Source organism: Xiphias gladius, chromosome 1 (genome assembly GCF_016859285.1).
Source record: "Xiphias gladius isolate SHS-SW01 ecotype Sanya breed wild chromosome 1, ASM1685928v1, whole genome shotgun sequence".
NCBI lineage: Eukaryota > Metazoa > Chordata > Actinopteri > Istiophoriformes > Xiphiidae > Xiphias > Xiphias gladius.
In genome coordinates this window covers 21219205-21237211 of record NC_053400.1, presented here as the reverse complement: position 1 = coordinate 21237211, position 18007 = coordinate 21219205, and the positions used below count along the sequence as shown (strand labels likewise).

Genomic DNA, 18007 nt, shown 5'->3' with positions numbered 1-18007 from the left:
CACCAGCTGATGTCAGGACAGTCTCAGACAAAGCGAATCCGCACACTCACACAGCTCCTCTGCAGGCTCCAATTTACTGAACGCTATGACAGTTTCAGGAATTTCAAACGAAGCAGATGCTCACAGAGGATCTTCAGAAATAGCTTGTTTATTCATCAGAAGTAACAGCTTTTGAAACTCAGAGTGGGTTGTTGCATAAACAGCAGGAGAGCAGGTTTATCAGGCTAGTGATGCAAATGAAACCGTATCCTGCAACAAGGTTGAATGCAACGTAACTTCAACCAAAGTTCACTTTGTATCACCCTCTGCAAACAGCTGAGAAGGTGCTTTGTTTTCGCAATTAGGTTTGTACAGCAGCCCGTCAAACTGCAGGTTGCAATCACATCGACTTTCTATTGGTTACTACTAGAGCCAGATGATATTCAGTATGATCAGCTGATTGTGTAAACAACCATTACTGAGAAAACATTGTGTAACATGACCAAAGAAAAATGAATCACAAAGATTAAGTATTGTGGATAACCACAAATACTACTTATACTTATAATTTTGTGGTATTTTTTTCTAATTAACCCAAATGACAAATATCTACTTGTGGGATGGTATGTAGTACTGACCATAACTCATTAGAGTTATGGTCAGCACTCAGAATATTTAATTTGAATGATTGTTAGAGCCCTGAAATGGTGAAGGTACCTAGTATTTCACACAGAAATAGCAATGATCATAGATAATCTGACGAAATAAACAGCTTTGTGTGGCAGACATAGACTTAGATTTATCCCCCATGGTTTCGACCAGCTCCAAACATGAAAACTTTGGGCAGCTGATCCCAGCACACAAATCACACAAGCTGATAGTAACACCACCTTTGCAGAGCAAAATGGCTGATGTAAATAAGAGCCTAAATGCCATAATTGACTCTATAAATGCTCTGTATCTAAACAATAATATATTTCCACATCTAGCTCATATATATGAGCTAGATGTGGAAATGATAAAACTAAACAAATTCTTGGCTGGTAAAGGCTGCATGTTTTTAGAAAATGCCAGTAGCACATTGAAGAGGCTCATGAATAATAGATACAAGATCTCTGTATGTAAACCGTAGTCCAGAAAATCAAACATTTGTACTGTATCGCCTAAACAGTTAATTCATTAAATCCAGAGCAAAATACAGCAGAATAGATTAATTAACAAGTGTAGCCTTAAGCGGATCACAGTTAAAGTCACCCTACCATTCATTCATTCACTCTTAGCCAACTTTGTATTTATAATACTGTGTCCTTGTTATGATACAGCAGATTGATTAGAAACAAGAGAGCAAAACTCTATTCAGAATCAATATTTGCCCCTTGATGTGACTGTAGATGTTATAAAGTGCTTCTACAAATAATAAATGAATTATTTGTCACTTTCACAAAGTTTTAAGTAAATCTTATAATGATACAGTATGCAGCTTTTCAACTACCTGACCTATTAGACTTGCAATAGAATATTTGGACTTTTGGACTTAATTTTTAGTTCTCCTGTTATATTATTCTTCACTCATTTTACTCCTTTCAAATCTACCTGAATGTCAATTTCTCCTCCGGAATTGATTTCTATTTTGGGGCAATAAACCTCGCTGTCTCTCCTCCCCTCTCTCGCTTTCACTCTTCGCTGTCGGTATTTTTTTTTTTCTCGCTCTGACTCTGTCTCCTTGTTTTTCACCCTCTTCAATTTTCCTTAATTACAAAATCATTCAAGGTTTATAGTCATTTTAATTGACTTTCAAGCAAGAAGAAACGTGATAATAGCCCTCTAAGTCAGTAATAGGATACAGTATATAAAGACAGCTCATGCACAGTGCGTACGAAAAACTGGCACTGGTGCTGTACAGACAGTAGATACAGACGACAGTAAAGACTTACAGTACCTGAAAGCACAAGTAGATACAACCATTGAAGAAATCCCTGTGAGGACTCTGGGTTGGAGAGGCTTTGAATTTTTAATTAGTTAATTCTTTGCCAAATTAATGACTCTGAACAGACTGGCAAAATTTATTAGCACATGGACTGGCTCTCAGATGTCTGGCCTAATGCCACCATGAATCCAGCCAGATGTATTGAGTACTCATGATGTCAGTTATGATAACATCTTTGTTGGACCCAGAAATTATGTGCAATATATACACCCAACAGGTGGCTGATCGATGATATTTACACTTGACCAAATATTTTGGTTCATATGCTTAGATGTTCAAATAAAAAAAGTTTATTTTAGTTTATTTGAGCATGAAGCTGCACTGAGTTAGCTCCAAATATAAGTGCACACAGCCATCAATGAAAAAAAAAGAAAAACAATCAAAAATTATTTTGACATCAGTGGCAAAGTGTGAGGAGCTGCTGGTTGTGGAAGTATTTTTCCCTACTGTAAATAATAATTTAAGTTTTCTTTTAATAATTACCTTAATGATTCTCAAGAGACTCTCCTGGACAGTTTTACCATTGCACAGGTTTATTTAATGGCCATCAGAACTAATTATTGTAACTATGTTTCTGAGAAATCATGTCTTTTCTGTCAGTGACATACGGCGGGTAACTCTAAGTACAAGAATACCCATAAGCCTCAGCTGGAGTTGCTATGGAGAAGAAGCCAGTCCAAGGTGCGATCAGAGCCGTAACAAAATCAGAAAACACCCTTTTGTTGCTTTTTGGGAACAAAACACTGGGCTAAAATTGTCCAATTCTGCCAAAATTGACAAAGAACACAAAATTGAACAGATTAAAACTGAGGAATACTTTGTTGTGTTTTTAGCATTGTCCTTGGCTTCCACTGGCTGTTAGCAGCTCACATAAAAGTTTTAAGGTCCTTGATTGGATGTTTCTTACTGAAACCTCAGGAGACATAATTAACTTCTCTAGCTAGGCTTTTAGGAACACGGGCTTGTACCTTTGACTTTTCATCAAAGAACCAGATAATATCAAATGCAGTTGCTGATCTTTTGTACCAGTGATTCAACTGCGTAGTTTCATCCGAGTGCTTGGAAGTTCTCCAACTAACCATCGCCTAATGTTGATTACACAGAAAATACATGAGACTTTTACTTCTGGAACCCTAGATGCTCACAATATCTCCTCCCACTTCAAAACTCAAAAACACTTCTGCTCAACGGAAATCCAGCAAACAACTTTAATACACTAATTCACATTTAGTCAGTTACAATATTTTGCACAAGTAAGTAAACATTTGCATCCTCAGGAAAGATTCCAATGAGTGCAGTTTGTGTGTGTGTGTGTGTGTGTGTGTGTGTGTGTGTGTGTGTGTGTGTGTGTGTGTGTGTGTGTGTGTGTGTGTGTGTGAGAGAGAGAAAGCCTCCCAGCATGAATGCATGTATATGAGCTCTGTCCTGTATTTACTCGATCCAGCATTGCTCTGCTCCCCAGGGGCTTGTCTCCTGGCTCTCCAGCAGAGTTAGAGGCCAAGTTAATACTGAAGAGCACCGCTAACACAACTCAGGTCCAGGCAGTAAATCCTCCCTCACAGTATTAGTTCCAGACAGAGCTGTTTAGCCCAGGCTTACAGTCATCAGGCAGGGCAGTGAATGAGGGCAGGGTAAGGGGTGAAGCACTATTACATGATAGTAGGAGTAGCAGACCGGTAATTAGAGAGCAGACGTAGAGAACAGTGATTGGAGGTGGTGTGGAGATTGATGTGAGGACTGAGGGCGGAGAAAAGATGAATGGACAGAGGAGATGAAGAGCAGTTGAGCTCAGAAGCACAAAGGTAAAAGGAAGAGTGGGAAGAGAAGACATAGCAGGAGCAGACAGGACTGGTGGTAGCAAAAGGCAAGAAGGCAAGAAGGTAGAAGTAGGTCAGGGCTAATTAGGGAGAGAGGTAACGTACAGAAACTATTTAGCGCTGCAGCTGGAGAACAGGCTCAAGTTAAGTGATAGTGATACTTTAACATCAGCTTGAATTCAATGCCCCGTAAGCAGAGGGTTTTTTTTGGCACCAGTTTGGAGAAGAATAATCGAATGTTGACACATTGCATGCCTGCCCATCCACACGCTCATACACTGTCATTCAGCATAAGCTCAAAATTCTACACAATTGGTTTCATACAGATGTTTAACAGTAATCGAAAGCTTGTTTGACAACCCTGTTCTTCTTTCTGTCCCTCCTCTCCACCTCTTTCGCTGATCTTCTTTTTTGTTTGGTCTCTTTTGATCCTCTCTCCCTTGGATATTCATTGCCGACCACTATGTTCCCACATTTCAATCTGTGCTGTATTTATATATGTTTTTTCCATTTTTATCCTCTTCACCTAGCTTTTGATATCAACAACTTTCTTTATATTTTCATCTTTTCTAAATCCTTTCAAAAACTTCCTGCCCTGTATCTCTCATGTTATCTCTAACTCCGATGTCTACCTTGTTGTATCCATCTCTTTTCCGGTTCTCCCATGTATCTGCTCAGTTTCGGGGACACTTCCCTCTCGTCCGCTTCCACCCTGGAGCACATCCCGTCCTCGGCTGTGGCACGCCCTCGGCCCCTGGTCCGGCAGCAGAGCCTCCAACAGCCCCTCACTCACCAGCCCCCTCCGGGTCCCAACGACCCCCCAGTCACCTCACAGAGCCTGGGCCAGCTACACACGGGCCCAGGCGGCGGGGGCCACCGTGGGGGCCCACGGGGGGTCCGGGGGAGTCCGGCTGGAGCCTCCCGGTACAGAGGAGTAGGGGCAGGCCGATCGAGGTCAAATCCAGGCAGCTGGGATCACATGATGGAGCAGATCCGCAACAGAGGACTGGATGTCAAGTCGTTCCTGTAAGTGTCGTGAAATTTTCTACTCTGCAAAATGTTGCATCAGGAAAACTTAACAGAGAGACACTGCTGAATATGAAACCGCTGATTGACTGCTGCTCTCATCAGTGATACAGTGTGCATTACATCCTGATGATATATGTTGCGCCGCTGACCTGATTTTTAGTTAGTTTGACATAACTCACTTGCCAGTGTATTGGGTACACTCACATACTGCAGTCCAATACAACAGTCCTGCAACAAATCTTAGCTTAAGGTTTTGTCGAAACTGTTATAGAGAAATTTAGATTCGACTTTATTGTCATTTTGGAGGCTGCACTGTAGTTTGTGGCTGTGCTGGAAGAAATATTAGGATTCTTTACTTAAGTAAATGTAGAACTACTAAATATTACCTGCAAAATGTACTTAAAGTATCAAAATTAAAAGTACTCTTTGTAAAGAAAAAATAGCCCCTGTGAGAGCTAATTTTAGCTACTTTATGTGTTGTTTGGTAGTTGAAAATATAGTTTTCCCAATATAGACTGATAACAATTAGAAAAAAAGTAGGAAAACACGATAAAATAACCTTATCCCTAACCTGACCAGGGTTGAAAAGACCAATACCAAGACCCTACAGTTAGCAAAGGTCATTATAGTTTTTACGACACAAACGTTTTCCAATTCATCTGCTACTGAATAGGACGCTGATTGGTTGAGGTGCGGAGCACAGAGAGCTCTCCTCCTCCACTTGACATGAATGATAGATTACACATGATGTGCTCTACATAGCAGCCTCGCGCGAACGCCCCCTCCCCTCCTGACCCTGAACATAAACACTCACACACATCCACACACACAGCTGTACACTCCTGTGCTTTTTGCGTGTCTTCCCATGAACAGTGTCTCCAGGGCAGTGGCCTCCCTGCCTATTTGAATCATCATTCAAATAAGGCTCGGCACATATATACGGAGGTGGCATCACCCATTGTCCCTATCCACATGAGTCTCACTGGACCAAACACGTCAGCTGTTGATCCTGTGGTGGGGGATACTGTGGGGAATGTGAATATAATGCGTTTGAAATCAGTGGGGTATGAACGACCAAATGCAGCAGTTTTCACCTTCCGTGTGTGTCCGTGCCTGTCACACAGCGTGGCAACTGAGCCACCTCGCTCATATTTCAGATCGATACAGCTGGTGGAGGAGCTAATGATTTCAGTGCCCTCCGGTTGGAGTGTGCGTGTCTTTTTTTGGTCATCTATACAAATCCATTCACCTTATCGAATAGCCTCATGTTGGTACTGTTTACACATCCCCAGTGGATTGCTGTCTCTCAAGTGATAATGTGTTCTTCTTGTTTTCGATATTGCTTCAGCAAACAGCCTGTTGTTAAGGAGGGAATGCACTACAGAAACCGCATGCGGGCTGAGAAAATAGATCGGAAGTATGAGATATAGAGAGATACGGGGAAGATGAGAGGAAAACTCAAGAGAAACACAGACAAATATATTTAAAACACAACCCATACATTCAAAAAAAGGATGACTTTGATCTTGATTATATTTGTTCGTGCTTCTTGGCTATCTGCACAATTACACATTTGTCGTCATCATTGCAGGATTTAAAACTTTACAATTTGAAAAAAGTGTTTTTTTTCTGTTTCATACTGTTAATTATCAATATTCTCTGAATGAAAGAAGGATCCACCTTCTTTCATCCATCACCTGGTCAAGCTCTGATATTAAAACCAAACGAAGACAGATACTAATCCACAAAATAACCATGGAAAATTAGGCTAAATCTCGTTACGTCTTAAAATTCTCTGTCAGGCTATGTAAAGGGGTGCAAGAAGTGAGCAAGATCATTTTGGAATGCCCCTTTAAGAAATTACTGCAGTAAAAAAATTACATCAAGGTTGCTCTTGGATCAGCACGCGCTGTTGTAGGCTGTGTTAAGGGGGAAAGAATTTGGTAGAAGCAGAGAAGAATGTATGAGAAGCAAGAATTTTGTACATTATGTGCCTGCACATGGGTTGTTATTTTGTGACTGTGAATTACAAGGTTAGTTGTGGGCAAATATTCATTTGTTAAGGTCACTGTTTGCATGGCTTCTTGAATTCAAGGTGCAGCATACTTTAGTAAGATGTAATTTAAATGATTTCAGGCATGTTTAGAGGGTGATTATGAGCTGAAAATCAACGTGATATATTTCTTTGTTGCAGGTTTTTGTTAAGGCCACCTCCATTTTCATGGATTTCCTTCGCTATTTCTTCTATGTTTTTCTTTTTTTTCTGCATGTCATTTCAATTATATATTTCTATTATTCTCTCTGAAACAATCCAAACCCTTCTCTTAGGCTTTTGCTTTTCTATACTTACACATTTATTTTTCTATGAAACAGATAACAGGAGATGATAAAGCCATGGAGCCAACAGTGATTTTCTACCTTTCTGCTAATGATGCTCATTTTATGAAACACATTTAATGACCACCATATCTGCAATGGATTTAAAAAAAAACTCATAAGAAATTGAATACATCCTTCTGCTTGTTAGAACTCAAACTGTTCACTGATGCATTATATAACCTCATATATTTTAATGATGAATTGCAGGGAAAAGTATCATATGGATATTTCTAAATGGTTATACATCAAAGGTTGGTCCATGATGAATATCACTTGTATTATCCCCTGTATTTTACACTGACTGTATTTTGTGCTATAAAAAAGTAAATACTAGAAATGCATGGGTACTCTAATATGATCCATACAACATCAGGTCAGTGTTAAAGAACTAAAGAAAGAATCAACCCAGCTTGTTACAAGTAAACAGGGACCAAAATCATTGGTTTCTCCAGTAGAAACTGCTCGTGCTAATGGTACAAGTCGCCTTTGTCGGTCATGCTTTGTAGGTGTTGTGGTTTGTTCTGCACATAACATAAACCAACAAAATCCACTGTTTTCCATGTTTTGGAAGTGATAATGTCCAATGATATTAACATTTAATCGGCTATAAGAAAAAACTTGGTGTACAAAATGGCGAGAAATGCATGAAGTAAAGTGTTACTAGATTAATAAAGTCTGTATATTGTATTCTCAACTCACTCCATAGCACAGAGGTCTGGTTGAGATGCACTGCAATGTAAAGTATGGACTGAGTATTTGTTAAAATGAAATAGTGTCCTCACAACAGTCTACCACCTCTCTCCTACTCTCTCTTTGTACATGAAATGAATGTGTGTTGCTGTGTTTCTGTCACTGCCTGTGAATGTGTTATTTGTGTATGTTGGAATATGTCTGTGTGTGTGTGTGTGTGTGTGTGTGTGTCCTTGTGTCTGTTTGTCTACATACCTGTGTGGTCTTGTGATGTCTTGTTTGTCTGTGTATCCAGTGAGGGGAAGATGGTTGTTCTGTCTCTAGCAATCGGGCTGGCTGAACAGGATGACTTTGCCAACCTCCCAGATCTACAGGAAGCACCAGCGAGCAAAGAAAATGAAACCACACCAGAAAAGAGGTAATGAGAGAAAGACATAGAAGAATAATGTGAGGAATGTGGTCAGTTAGGCATAAAGATAAAACAAGTAGCTGTTTATCAGGACTGTTGATCTCTGTTATGTTGATGCAGTGGTCTACAGTGAAGCGTGACCTTAAAGATCAACAGTTCATATTCTGAAATGGTGAAGTAACATTTTCATGTTACCCTAAAAAAACGGAATAAATCTTAGGTGTTAAAGTGCTGTTTATTCTACTCATAGGATTATCATGAAAAGCAACACAGACTAGGACTGACTGCCCTTTTAATAATGCTTTTTCAAAATTTAAATATATTCTCTTTGAAAATATATCATTAGAAAGAGGTTAGTAGTATATGGTGATGAATCATGACCACTGTTTCATTATGCTTGATGGATTCTGGAAATCTGGGGGAAAAAAACTGTCCTTTTTCAAAGACATTTAAAAATGTAATATTTTATTCACATTAATATCAAAATTGCTTGATACCAGGGCGTAGCCAGGATCTTCGGAATACTGATGTCATGACAGCAAATTTTGAAGTCTTCTCGACACTGCCAGAAATATAATTTTGGAGGAAAAATACTGCCCTATTGTCATGAACTAAAAACCCATCGTGGGTAATCTACTGTTGATGTAATTATATGTAAACTCCTGTTCAGGCCATTCAAACCCCCACATGCCCAGAAACAACACAGAGGACATGACCTTGGTATTCTCAATGGTAGCTATGGCCCTGCTAGGTACTGATATATTAGTTGGCTTCCTCTATCTCTAACCATTATGTTGTTCTATGACTTCCAGCATTGAACTAAAGACTACGACTCAGTCTTTTTCCTTCTGTTTGTTTCCTTTTGCTATTATGGTTAGCTATATGGTCTCTCACATTTTTATTTTGCGCATCACCACATTTTTCTTTCAAATTTAACACTTTGAGTCCCTTTCTCCTGTTTTTCGTGTTCTCGTTCTTCTCCACCCGGGCCTTTGTAAGTCTGCTTGTCTGCAGCTCCTCACTGCTGGTTTGATCTTTGAGTCGTAGGCACAGAAAAAAGGGCACCCTCATTATTTAGAAGTAAGGTTCCTCGCATGAAACACTCGTCTAAAAATACACTACCCTCTCATCTACCAGTGATCTCTCAGCAGATATCAGAGACTAACACAGTCTCTCGGCTGGCGAATAAAGGACTAAACAGGCTGTACTCTCATCACGTCAGACTGTTAGAGGGATACAGTGCTTAACCTACTGTTTTGACACTGCATAAACCTAGGTGTAGTCCCACATACCCCTGCATACATTTTATTTTTTTTCAGAAGTGCTGCTTGTGAATTCCATTAAATTTCTTAAAATGCACAAAGTTTTCTCAAAACCTCTCTGCAGTGCATCCAAATTTGCTGTTCTAACTAGGTCATCTGTGAATTTGTGGTCGATGGGAAAAAAAAAGCAGTCTGCCTATGTAGAAAAGAACATGATAAATGTCTTTTTTTTAATGTTTTAGCAACAATTCTGATCATTTTTATGCATTCAGAATTCAATTTAAAAATGTCTAAGGGTCAGTCAGGGGATGAGGATCAGCTTACCTATTGTCCCCCCATCATCAACTCTCCCTCTCTCAGTGCATTGGTCTGTCAAGCACCTAACTCTAATCACAGCCAGCCAGTGAGCCCCTACCCCGAGGGGTTGCATGGGCCAAGTTGTCTAGTGTCCTTCCACAGCTAATATCAGCTCTCCATCATCATCTGTGTCCGCCTCTCAGCTCTCTGTCTCTGTAGTTACCCCGTAAGCTCCTTGTGTTGTCAGCTGGGTGCTCCCAGCTGTTTTCATGGAGCCCAGCAGACTGAGAACGATGGAACAGGATGATCCCGCCAAGAGTATATGTGACAAGACAAGACACTGTCAGACAGTGAAAGAGAGACAGAAAGAGTGGGAAACCTTTGCTCTCAGCTTTCTAGAGAAGTATGCTACAAGATAAAAATAGAAACTTCCATAGAGGTTTGAGATTCTCTTGGTTTATTAATGAAATCAAATACAGCTCGAGGCACAAATATCTACAAAGACTAAATCTGATAAAAGGGAAATAATACGATAAAAGCAAAAGCTGTGTGCGCTGTGTATTGGGTCAGATCTATATTTGTTCAGACAATTCTTCTAAATACAGACAGTAAACAAGCAGACCAAGTAGCACCCTGTCCTTATCCAACGTCTTATATATATCTAGACATTTATAATTAAAGCTTTCTAAAAACTGCTTTGGCCACTTGGGGGCAGCAGAACAAGCTGTAAACACAACATCTGAGAGCAAATTTTGAAGTCTTCTCAACACTGCCAGAAATATAATTTTGGTGGAAAAATACTGCCCTTATGCCATTAACTAAAAACCCATCATGAGTAATCTACTATTGATGTAATTAAATGTAAACTCCTGTTCAGGCCATTCAAACCCCCACATGCCCAGAAACAACACAGAGGACATGACCTTGGTATTCTCAATGGTAGCTATGGCCCTGCTAGGTACTGTTATATTAGTTGGCTTCCTCTATCTCTAACCATTATGTTGTTCTATGACTTCCAAAGGCTCTGTCTCAGTCTTTCTCCTTCTGCTATTATGGTTGGCTTTATGTTCTCTCACATTTTTATTTTGCATATCACCACATTTATCTTTCAAACTTCACATTTTGAGTCCCTTTCTCCCATTTTTCGTGTCCTCTTTCCTCTCGACCCAGACCTTTGTAAGTCTGCTTTTCTGCAGCTCCTCACTGCTGGTTTGGTCTTTGAGTCGTAGGCGCAGAAAAAAAGGGCACCCTCATTATTTAGAAGTAAGGTTCCTCGCATGAAACACTCGTCTAAATAATAGGATAAAAGCAAAAGCTGTGTGCGCTGGGTATTGGGTCAGATCTATATTTGTTCAGACAATTCTTCTAAATATGGACAGTAAAGAAGCAGACCAAGTAGCACCCTGTCCTTATCCAACATCTTATATATATCTAGACATTTATAATTAAAGCTTTCTAAAAACTGCTTTGGCCACTTGGGGGCAGCAGAACAAGCTGTAAACACAACATCTGAGAGCAAATTTTGAAGTCTTCTCAACACTGCCAGAAATATAATTTTGGTGGAAAAATACTGCCCTTATGCCATTAACTAAAAACCCATCATGAGTAATCTACTATTGATGTAATTAAATGTAAACTCCTGTTCAGGCCATTCAAACCCCCACATGCCCAGAAACAACACAGAGGACATGACCTTGGTATTCTCAATGGTAGCTATGGCCCTGCTAGGTACTGTTATATTAGTTGGCTTCCTCTATCTCTAACCATTATGTTGTTCTATGACTTCCAAAGGCTCTGTCTCAGTCTTTCTCCTTCTGCTATTATGGTTGGCTTTATGTTCTCTCACATTTTTATTTTGCATATCACCACATTTATCTTTCAAACTTCACATTTTGAGTCCCTTTCTCCCATTTTTCGTGTCCTCTTTCCTCTCGACCCAGACCTTTGTAAGTCTGCTTTTCTGCAGCTCCTCACTGCTGGTTTGGTCTTTGAGTCGTAGGCGCAGAAAAAAAGGGCACCCTCATTATTTAGAAGTAAGGTTCCTCGCACTAAACACTCGTCTAAATAATAGGATAAAAGCAAAAGCTGTGTGCGCTGGGTATTGGGTCAGATCTATATTCGTTCAGACAATTCTTCTAAATATGGACAGTAAAGAAGCAGACCAAGTAGCACCCTGTCCTTATCCAACATCTTATATATATCTAGACATTTATAATTAAAGCTTTCTAAAAACTGTTTTGGCCACTTGGGGTCAGCGGAACAAGCTGTAAACACAACATTTGCGTACTCATTGTAAACATGTTGCAAACATTTTTCTATTTACACAGCCACCAGACACAGAGCAAGGTTAGCATTTATTTGGAGTCATTTTTGTGTCTTATTCGCTCTCTATTTAGCTCTGTTTTTGTCTCCACCAGTTCCCGAGAAAAACATGTGGGTGCTAGATACTCAACTATGTTCACCAGCTTATCGCTTTGTCTGTCCCGTTTGGTGCTGAGCAGGTATGTTGGGTTAGAGCTTTTCCACTGACAACAGCTGCCTCTGGAAACAAGGTTGATAGAGCAGTTAGACCGAACCACCAAAACAGTCGGTTAAAAGAAGCTAAAAAGCTCTTTAGCACTAATGGGAACTGCAGAGTGCTTTGACAGTACACACAGTCTGTGATCCATTGTTAATATAATAATATTTGTCCAGATTTCGTGTGTTGTCAGGATTGAATCAGTTGTGACTAATCTACATCACAGATGGTAGGTAAACTGTTGTCAGGAATCAAAATAATCTCATAAAACAGATCAGATGTCTCCCTTGCTACATAAATGAAGAGATGTTTGACTTGTATATTCATACTGAATATAAATAGGATGTTTGTGAATCAGTAGTGATATACTGGTAGATAATGTAGTGGTGTACACTCAGATGCCAAGAAGTGCTCATCAAAGCCTGCAACACGCGATACAATCTATTTTTATCACTTGTCACTCATTTAAATTACTTGCCTTGCCTGTTTTAGTCGATTACAGCTAAATTCACATGCACATGCAGGTGAGAGTGATACAGTAAAATCACCCCCAAAGTTACAGAGTTCATTATAACCGGTGTGTTGTGTTGTGTGAGAGGTTTAATGTTAATCAGGGATTTGGGACACTGCAGCAGCTAAAGCTGTTGCAAATGCTGTCTTGTATTTATTACATCATAGAGATCAAATCCCTTCAAACACCAATGTTGTGATCACAGTAAATTATATTATTGTCAAAGAAAACATTTCTTTCTAGCTGATCTGCTATCTACAAACAAAGAAAACAGTGTTTTTCTCACTCAGTGTTATGTGAAAGGTCTTCTAATCGCTTATGTGGAGCTTCTTGTTATGTAAGTCAGTTTGGGTCAGTGTGGTAGACTGGTCAAAGCCCTGCGGTGGACTGGACATAATCACCCACCTGCAGATAACTATGATGGGAGCTCTGAAGCAGTTTGTGTTATTGCCATCTCAGAAAGCTGTTGTTGCATGGCAGAGGTGCATCTTAATGAGCTCAGAGATTCTCCACACAGAGATGCAACAGGGAAATAAATATGAATAAACCCAAAAGAGTTCACTGGCCCCGGACAACCTCCACTCTGAATGTTGAGTCTGTAAAAACTGTAAAATGTGCGACCGTTTCTTAAATGGAGCATATCAAAGACTGCCTCCATTTAATACAAGCCAAGAATGTGTTGTGCCCACACAGACTGTAACTGATGGGACTTTCAAATTAAGTGTGGATCACACATTTGATTGTAGAAAATCCTTTTTTTTCTTTCACAATGGAGATGATACTGCAGTATTTTGTCACAATTTCAGCTATGTTGTAAGTTCTTGTGTGGTATAATAAGCACTGTCAGTCTGGTTGACCATTCACAACCTTTAAATGAGCAACATGCACTACAGTTACCACAAAAAGTGTTTGCTTGAAGCTAGAAGCTCAAGTGGGAAAGAGAGACAGAAACCTCACAAACGTATTCTCACTATGAATAAGAGAGGAATCATTTTCCTAAACAATCAAATTTAAAAGTATGCCTTACACAGCTGTTTACAGATAATATTTCTCCTCTTCCGCCCCTTACCAGCTTTTTTCTATGTTTCTTTGGAATTGGTTGCTAATTCTTTTGCAGTGTGAGTGAGATGCGGGATGAAGGTCGTTATACCGAAATGTAGCTATTTAAAGCTAAATTAATCCATAATTCAATGTTAAAAGTATATTAAATGACTGTAATGCGAAAGGGGTCACTCGTAGTATATTCCAGCGCCCGTCAGGTCGTGGTTTTGCTTTTAGGGCCCACAACTTTAATGTTTTGATTCAGTCCCACCGCTCTCATTTGTGTACTTTCAGCTGCTTTGAAATAAAAAGCTTTTACTTATTGGGTGGTCAGACACATGACTTAAAATGAATGCTCCATGTCTTCTGGATGTGTAAATAGGAAACTGTTTGCTAACACATTGATCGTAACACCTTTATAAGGTGATAATCTGTCAGTGTTGTGTTCGCAGCTTGTTTTGCTATTCACAAGTAGTCAAAATTTGAGAATATTGCTTTAGGAAACATTTTATTTTATCAGATTGTTTTATTAGACTGTCATTTAGAGATGAGGTTAAACCAACTATACTGTCCAACAGTACATAACATTTGATGGGTTGGGTGGCCTCTGTGGGAATCAAAGTTCTAATCTCGGCAGTGGTGATGTTATACTGCACTCGCTGACTTGCACAATGCCAGACTGTACAGTATTAATCAAGCAGGAAGTTGTTGCCACCCTTTATCAACCAGCATATCCGACTCTTTCAATTGTGTGCCTGAGCCGGCAATCACAGTTAGTCAGACCTCCTAATGACTCTCCAGGCTGGCCACTGGTCCCCATGGCAGCCTCTGGAGCCGACAACAGCCCGGGAGGAAAAATGATTGGAGAGAAAAAGCGATGTAGGTCAGCACAAACGAGGCATCTTTTTAAAAAACCTGTCAGATCTAAGTCTGGAGCTCATTCACCATTTCCCTGGTCGCTCCTTTAAGGCTACGGGCAGGGAGCTGATTTAAGAGAGCCCATGAAAGGAAAAGTGAGGGGGACGTCACAGTGAAGGTGACAGTGAGTAGTGGAAGAAAAAAAACAGTGTTCTCAAAGTCATTTAACAAAATGTATCCGCTTTTATCTCTAATTTTGAAAAGGATATGACATCACTACATGTTATTTTTCTTCCCTCTTTATACAAGGAGCATGGTTTACAAAAACAGCAACTCATGGATGAATTTCAACAAGGCAGTAGAAGTCTATTCAAAGAGCATCAAGCCAGTCGTACACTGCAGATGGCTCCATTAGTTGTATCTGGCTGTGTGTTGAGGGGGTCGGTGGCTGAGTGATTTGTCCCTGTTGGTGGCGAGCGCTGAGTAGGCTGACATTGGAGCCTGGGTCTCATCCATCACGGGACATGGGACCTATATTGTGTTTCATGGCCTCGTAAGGCTAGTGTGTGATCAGCAAGACCCAGATACAGTATGTTTATGGAGGCACACTTCCTATCCAGGCCCTGCTGCTAACCCTCATCCCTCATGTTCTCACCCGTCCATCCACTTTGCCTCCCTCACGCTCTCCTTCCCATTCCTCTCCCCATCCCCTCATCAATTTCCTCTCTACCCACTGTATCCCTAATTTTCTTTCTCAATAAGACGTTGTCTCCTCATCTCTGCTTCATTCCAACTCCACCTTTGCCTTCTTTCAATCGCTCCGTCACGCTTTATTTAATTGCATCTGTTAAACCACTTTTTCTGACTTTGCCCTGCTTTTATGCCAATTTGTCTCCTTACCTTTCTCCTTATCCATTCCTCTATCCCCTTGTCACCTAATCCACCCTTTCCTGAGGGTGTTGACTGGCGTTGTGAGGGGATGATGTCACAGTAGCACTCCTCTATTAGTGTAGATGACTGTCAGCTCAGCCAGACCCTAATAAATCTGCTTCATTGTTGAACATCAGAAAAGGGAATTAAATTCCCCTGTGGACAATTTTCATGCATTGATATACAGTATATTTGCTCACAAACCCATCAGCTTTCTGTACCATCCCTGTATCACCTTTAAATGAACTAGTTGCAAATGTTAAGATTTAAGGTTTGGCTCTGAATGTTAGGTTTTAAGTGCCACAGTTTTATACTTAGCTAGTCTCATCTCTGTTTCTTGCTTGTTTAATTCACCTAAATGACAAGGAAGTCAATATTATTACTTACTGCTTTCCAACATGAAGCCAGCTATAACAACACACGCAATAAATCTCTGTCACTTTATAACTTATCTCATACCCTAAAGCAGGTTAGCTTAATTATCATGGCATGACTTCCAGAGACAGATAACTGAAACTGAGAGAGAGTAAAATACCAACAAAATAGCTCTGTCAAATGAGCTCTCTGAATCTCTGTTGGAGGTGTAGTTATTTTCTGGGTGAAAAATAAGTCAGATCATACACAGTGGATTACTAAACTATAAGCAGGTATTGTAACTTTTTTTTAAATTTGAATTCATACACTCTGAGATAAAATAATGAAGAATATTCTCATTCAACCCTGTCTCTTAGAAATTAAATTTCTAGACTACTGCTTTGTTTTGCCAATTACATTGAGACTAGAAAGGTTATTGACTATTTTCACTGGCAACGTTTTTTCCAGTGAAGCAAGTGTTGTGGTTTAATATCACAAGGAAAATAGGGAGGACATCAGGGTGGATGGTGGGTGTTCAAAGCACAGGACTTTGATAATGGAGACCTGGGGCCATTTTCATAAAACAGACATTGGCTATGGCTTAGATTAGATCACACTAATAGTCAGATTTCAGATAAACATCTAAATTCATCTGTTGCACAAAAATGTCTAAGGCTTAGACGACCTTAAAGGTACTAATATGTAAGAATGTGAAGCAATTTGCATGTATTAATGGCTTTTTTTTTCTTTTCTTTTTTTTCATTAGCACTGTGGGAACGGGTTGTAAGGTAACTTTAAAAAGGAAACCTTCCCGGGCTCTCGCGGCTGCCTGTAACAGCCTGCGGACTGATTTCTGTGCAAAGCACTCAGGGCGAATTTTCCGGGAAAATCCAAAGGATGTGACGCCAATGCTCGCCCCCCCCCCGCAGTGCCTTGCCCCGGTGCCCCGCCTCCGCCCACCTACAACGCCGGCGGTCTGCGGCTAGCGTCAGCGCGGAGACCGAGCCCGCTAACGGGCTAACAGTCGCCCGGATCCCAGCACAAAGCAAAACGTCTGTTCTGTAGCACCTGTCACTCTGTTGATTTTTACGTGCAGTATCTCCAGTCTATCGCCCCTCACCCGACGCCCATCATCTCATAATAACTGACGCTAGTTTAGGATCGGCGTTGTCTCAACCCACTGCCAGACACGTTCGGTGCGGTAACGTGACTGAATCGTTAGCACATCGACTTAGCGAAATGCGAGTTGTGGCTGAAACCGTCACATCAACAGTGAACTGTGGCAACACATCTTAGATATAACCTTCCATCCACTTCACCAACCGTTGGCGTTATCATGCAGGGACTGTAGTCAGCCATGCTGACATCGCCGAGCCCCTCCGTGGGGGCTAACGGCAATGCAAACCGCGATCGGCTGGCTAAGGTCCCCCTATCACACAGATGCAGTCAACGTGTCACGCAACGAGGAATGGGTCAGGTCAACGTCACTACCCAATGTTGTGCTAGCTAGCAATAACGATATTGTGCTTTTATAAATCCCACTTCAGAAACACATAACGTTAGCCAAACCGGAGTCTCGCATAGCCAGACCTATCTCCACACTTCGTTTTAGCAGTGTACCAGTGTCAAATATAATCCATTAGTTTCAAATATAGTTTTCTAGTCAAACTAAACTGTAAATTTCGTTACCTCATTTATCAACATGATGACGATGTCCTCACTTCTCTATACTGTATTACCAACCGGTTAATACCACCTCTAAAAACTCTTTCCGTTCTCATTACTTGCTTCACAAATGTGTTAACAAACTACAAATTATGATCCTTGCTTTCCTTTTTTCTTTTTTTTCTTTTTTGCCTTTTGGGAGCACTGGTCAGCAGGTGTCACTGACTGTTACCATGAAAACATGGCTCTTAGCTCTTAGTTAGCCTAGGCTTAAGAGAAGT

General features: G+C 40.4%; 1 protein-coding gene across 2 annotated transcripts in view; it reads left to right on the top strand.

Annotated features, from left to right (window-relative positions):
• Nucleotides 1–18007, top strand: part of syt7b (synaptotagmin VIIb) — a 104138-nt gene that overhangs the window by 70402 nt on the left and 15729 nt on the right. For both annotated transcript variants that reach the window (XM_040130452.1, XM_040130441.1), the window contains 2 exons: nt 4462–4809; nt 8177–8299. In XM_040130452.1, coding sequence (XP_039986386.1) covers nt 4462–4809; nt 8177–8299 — 471 coding nt within the window. The remainder of the gene's footprint in view (nt 1–4461; nt 4810–8176; nt 8300–18007) is intronic.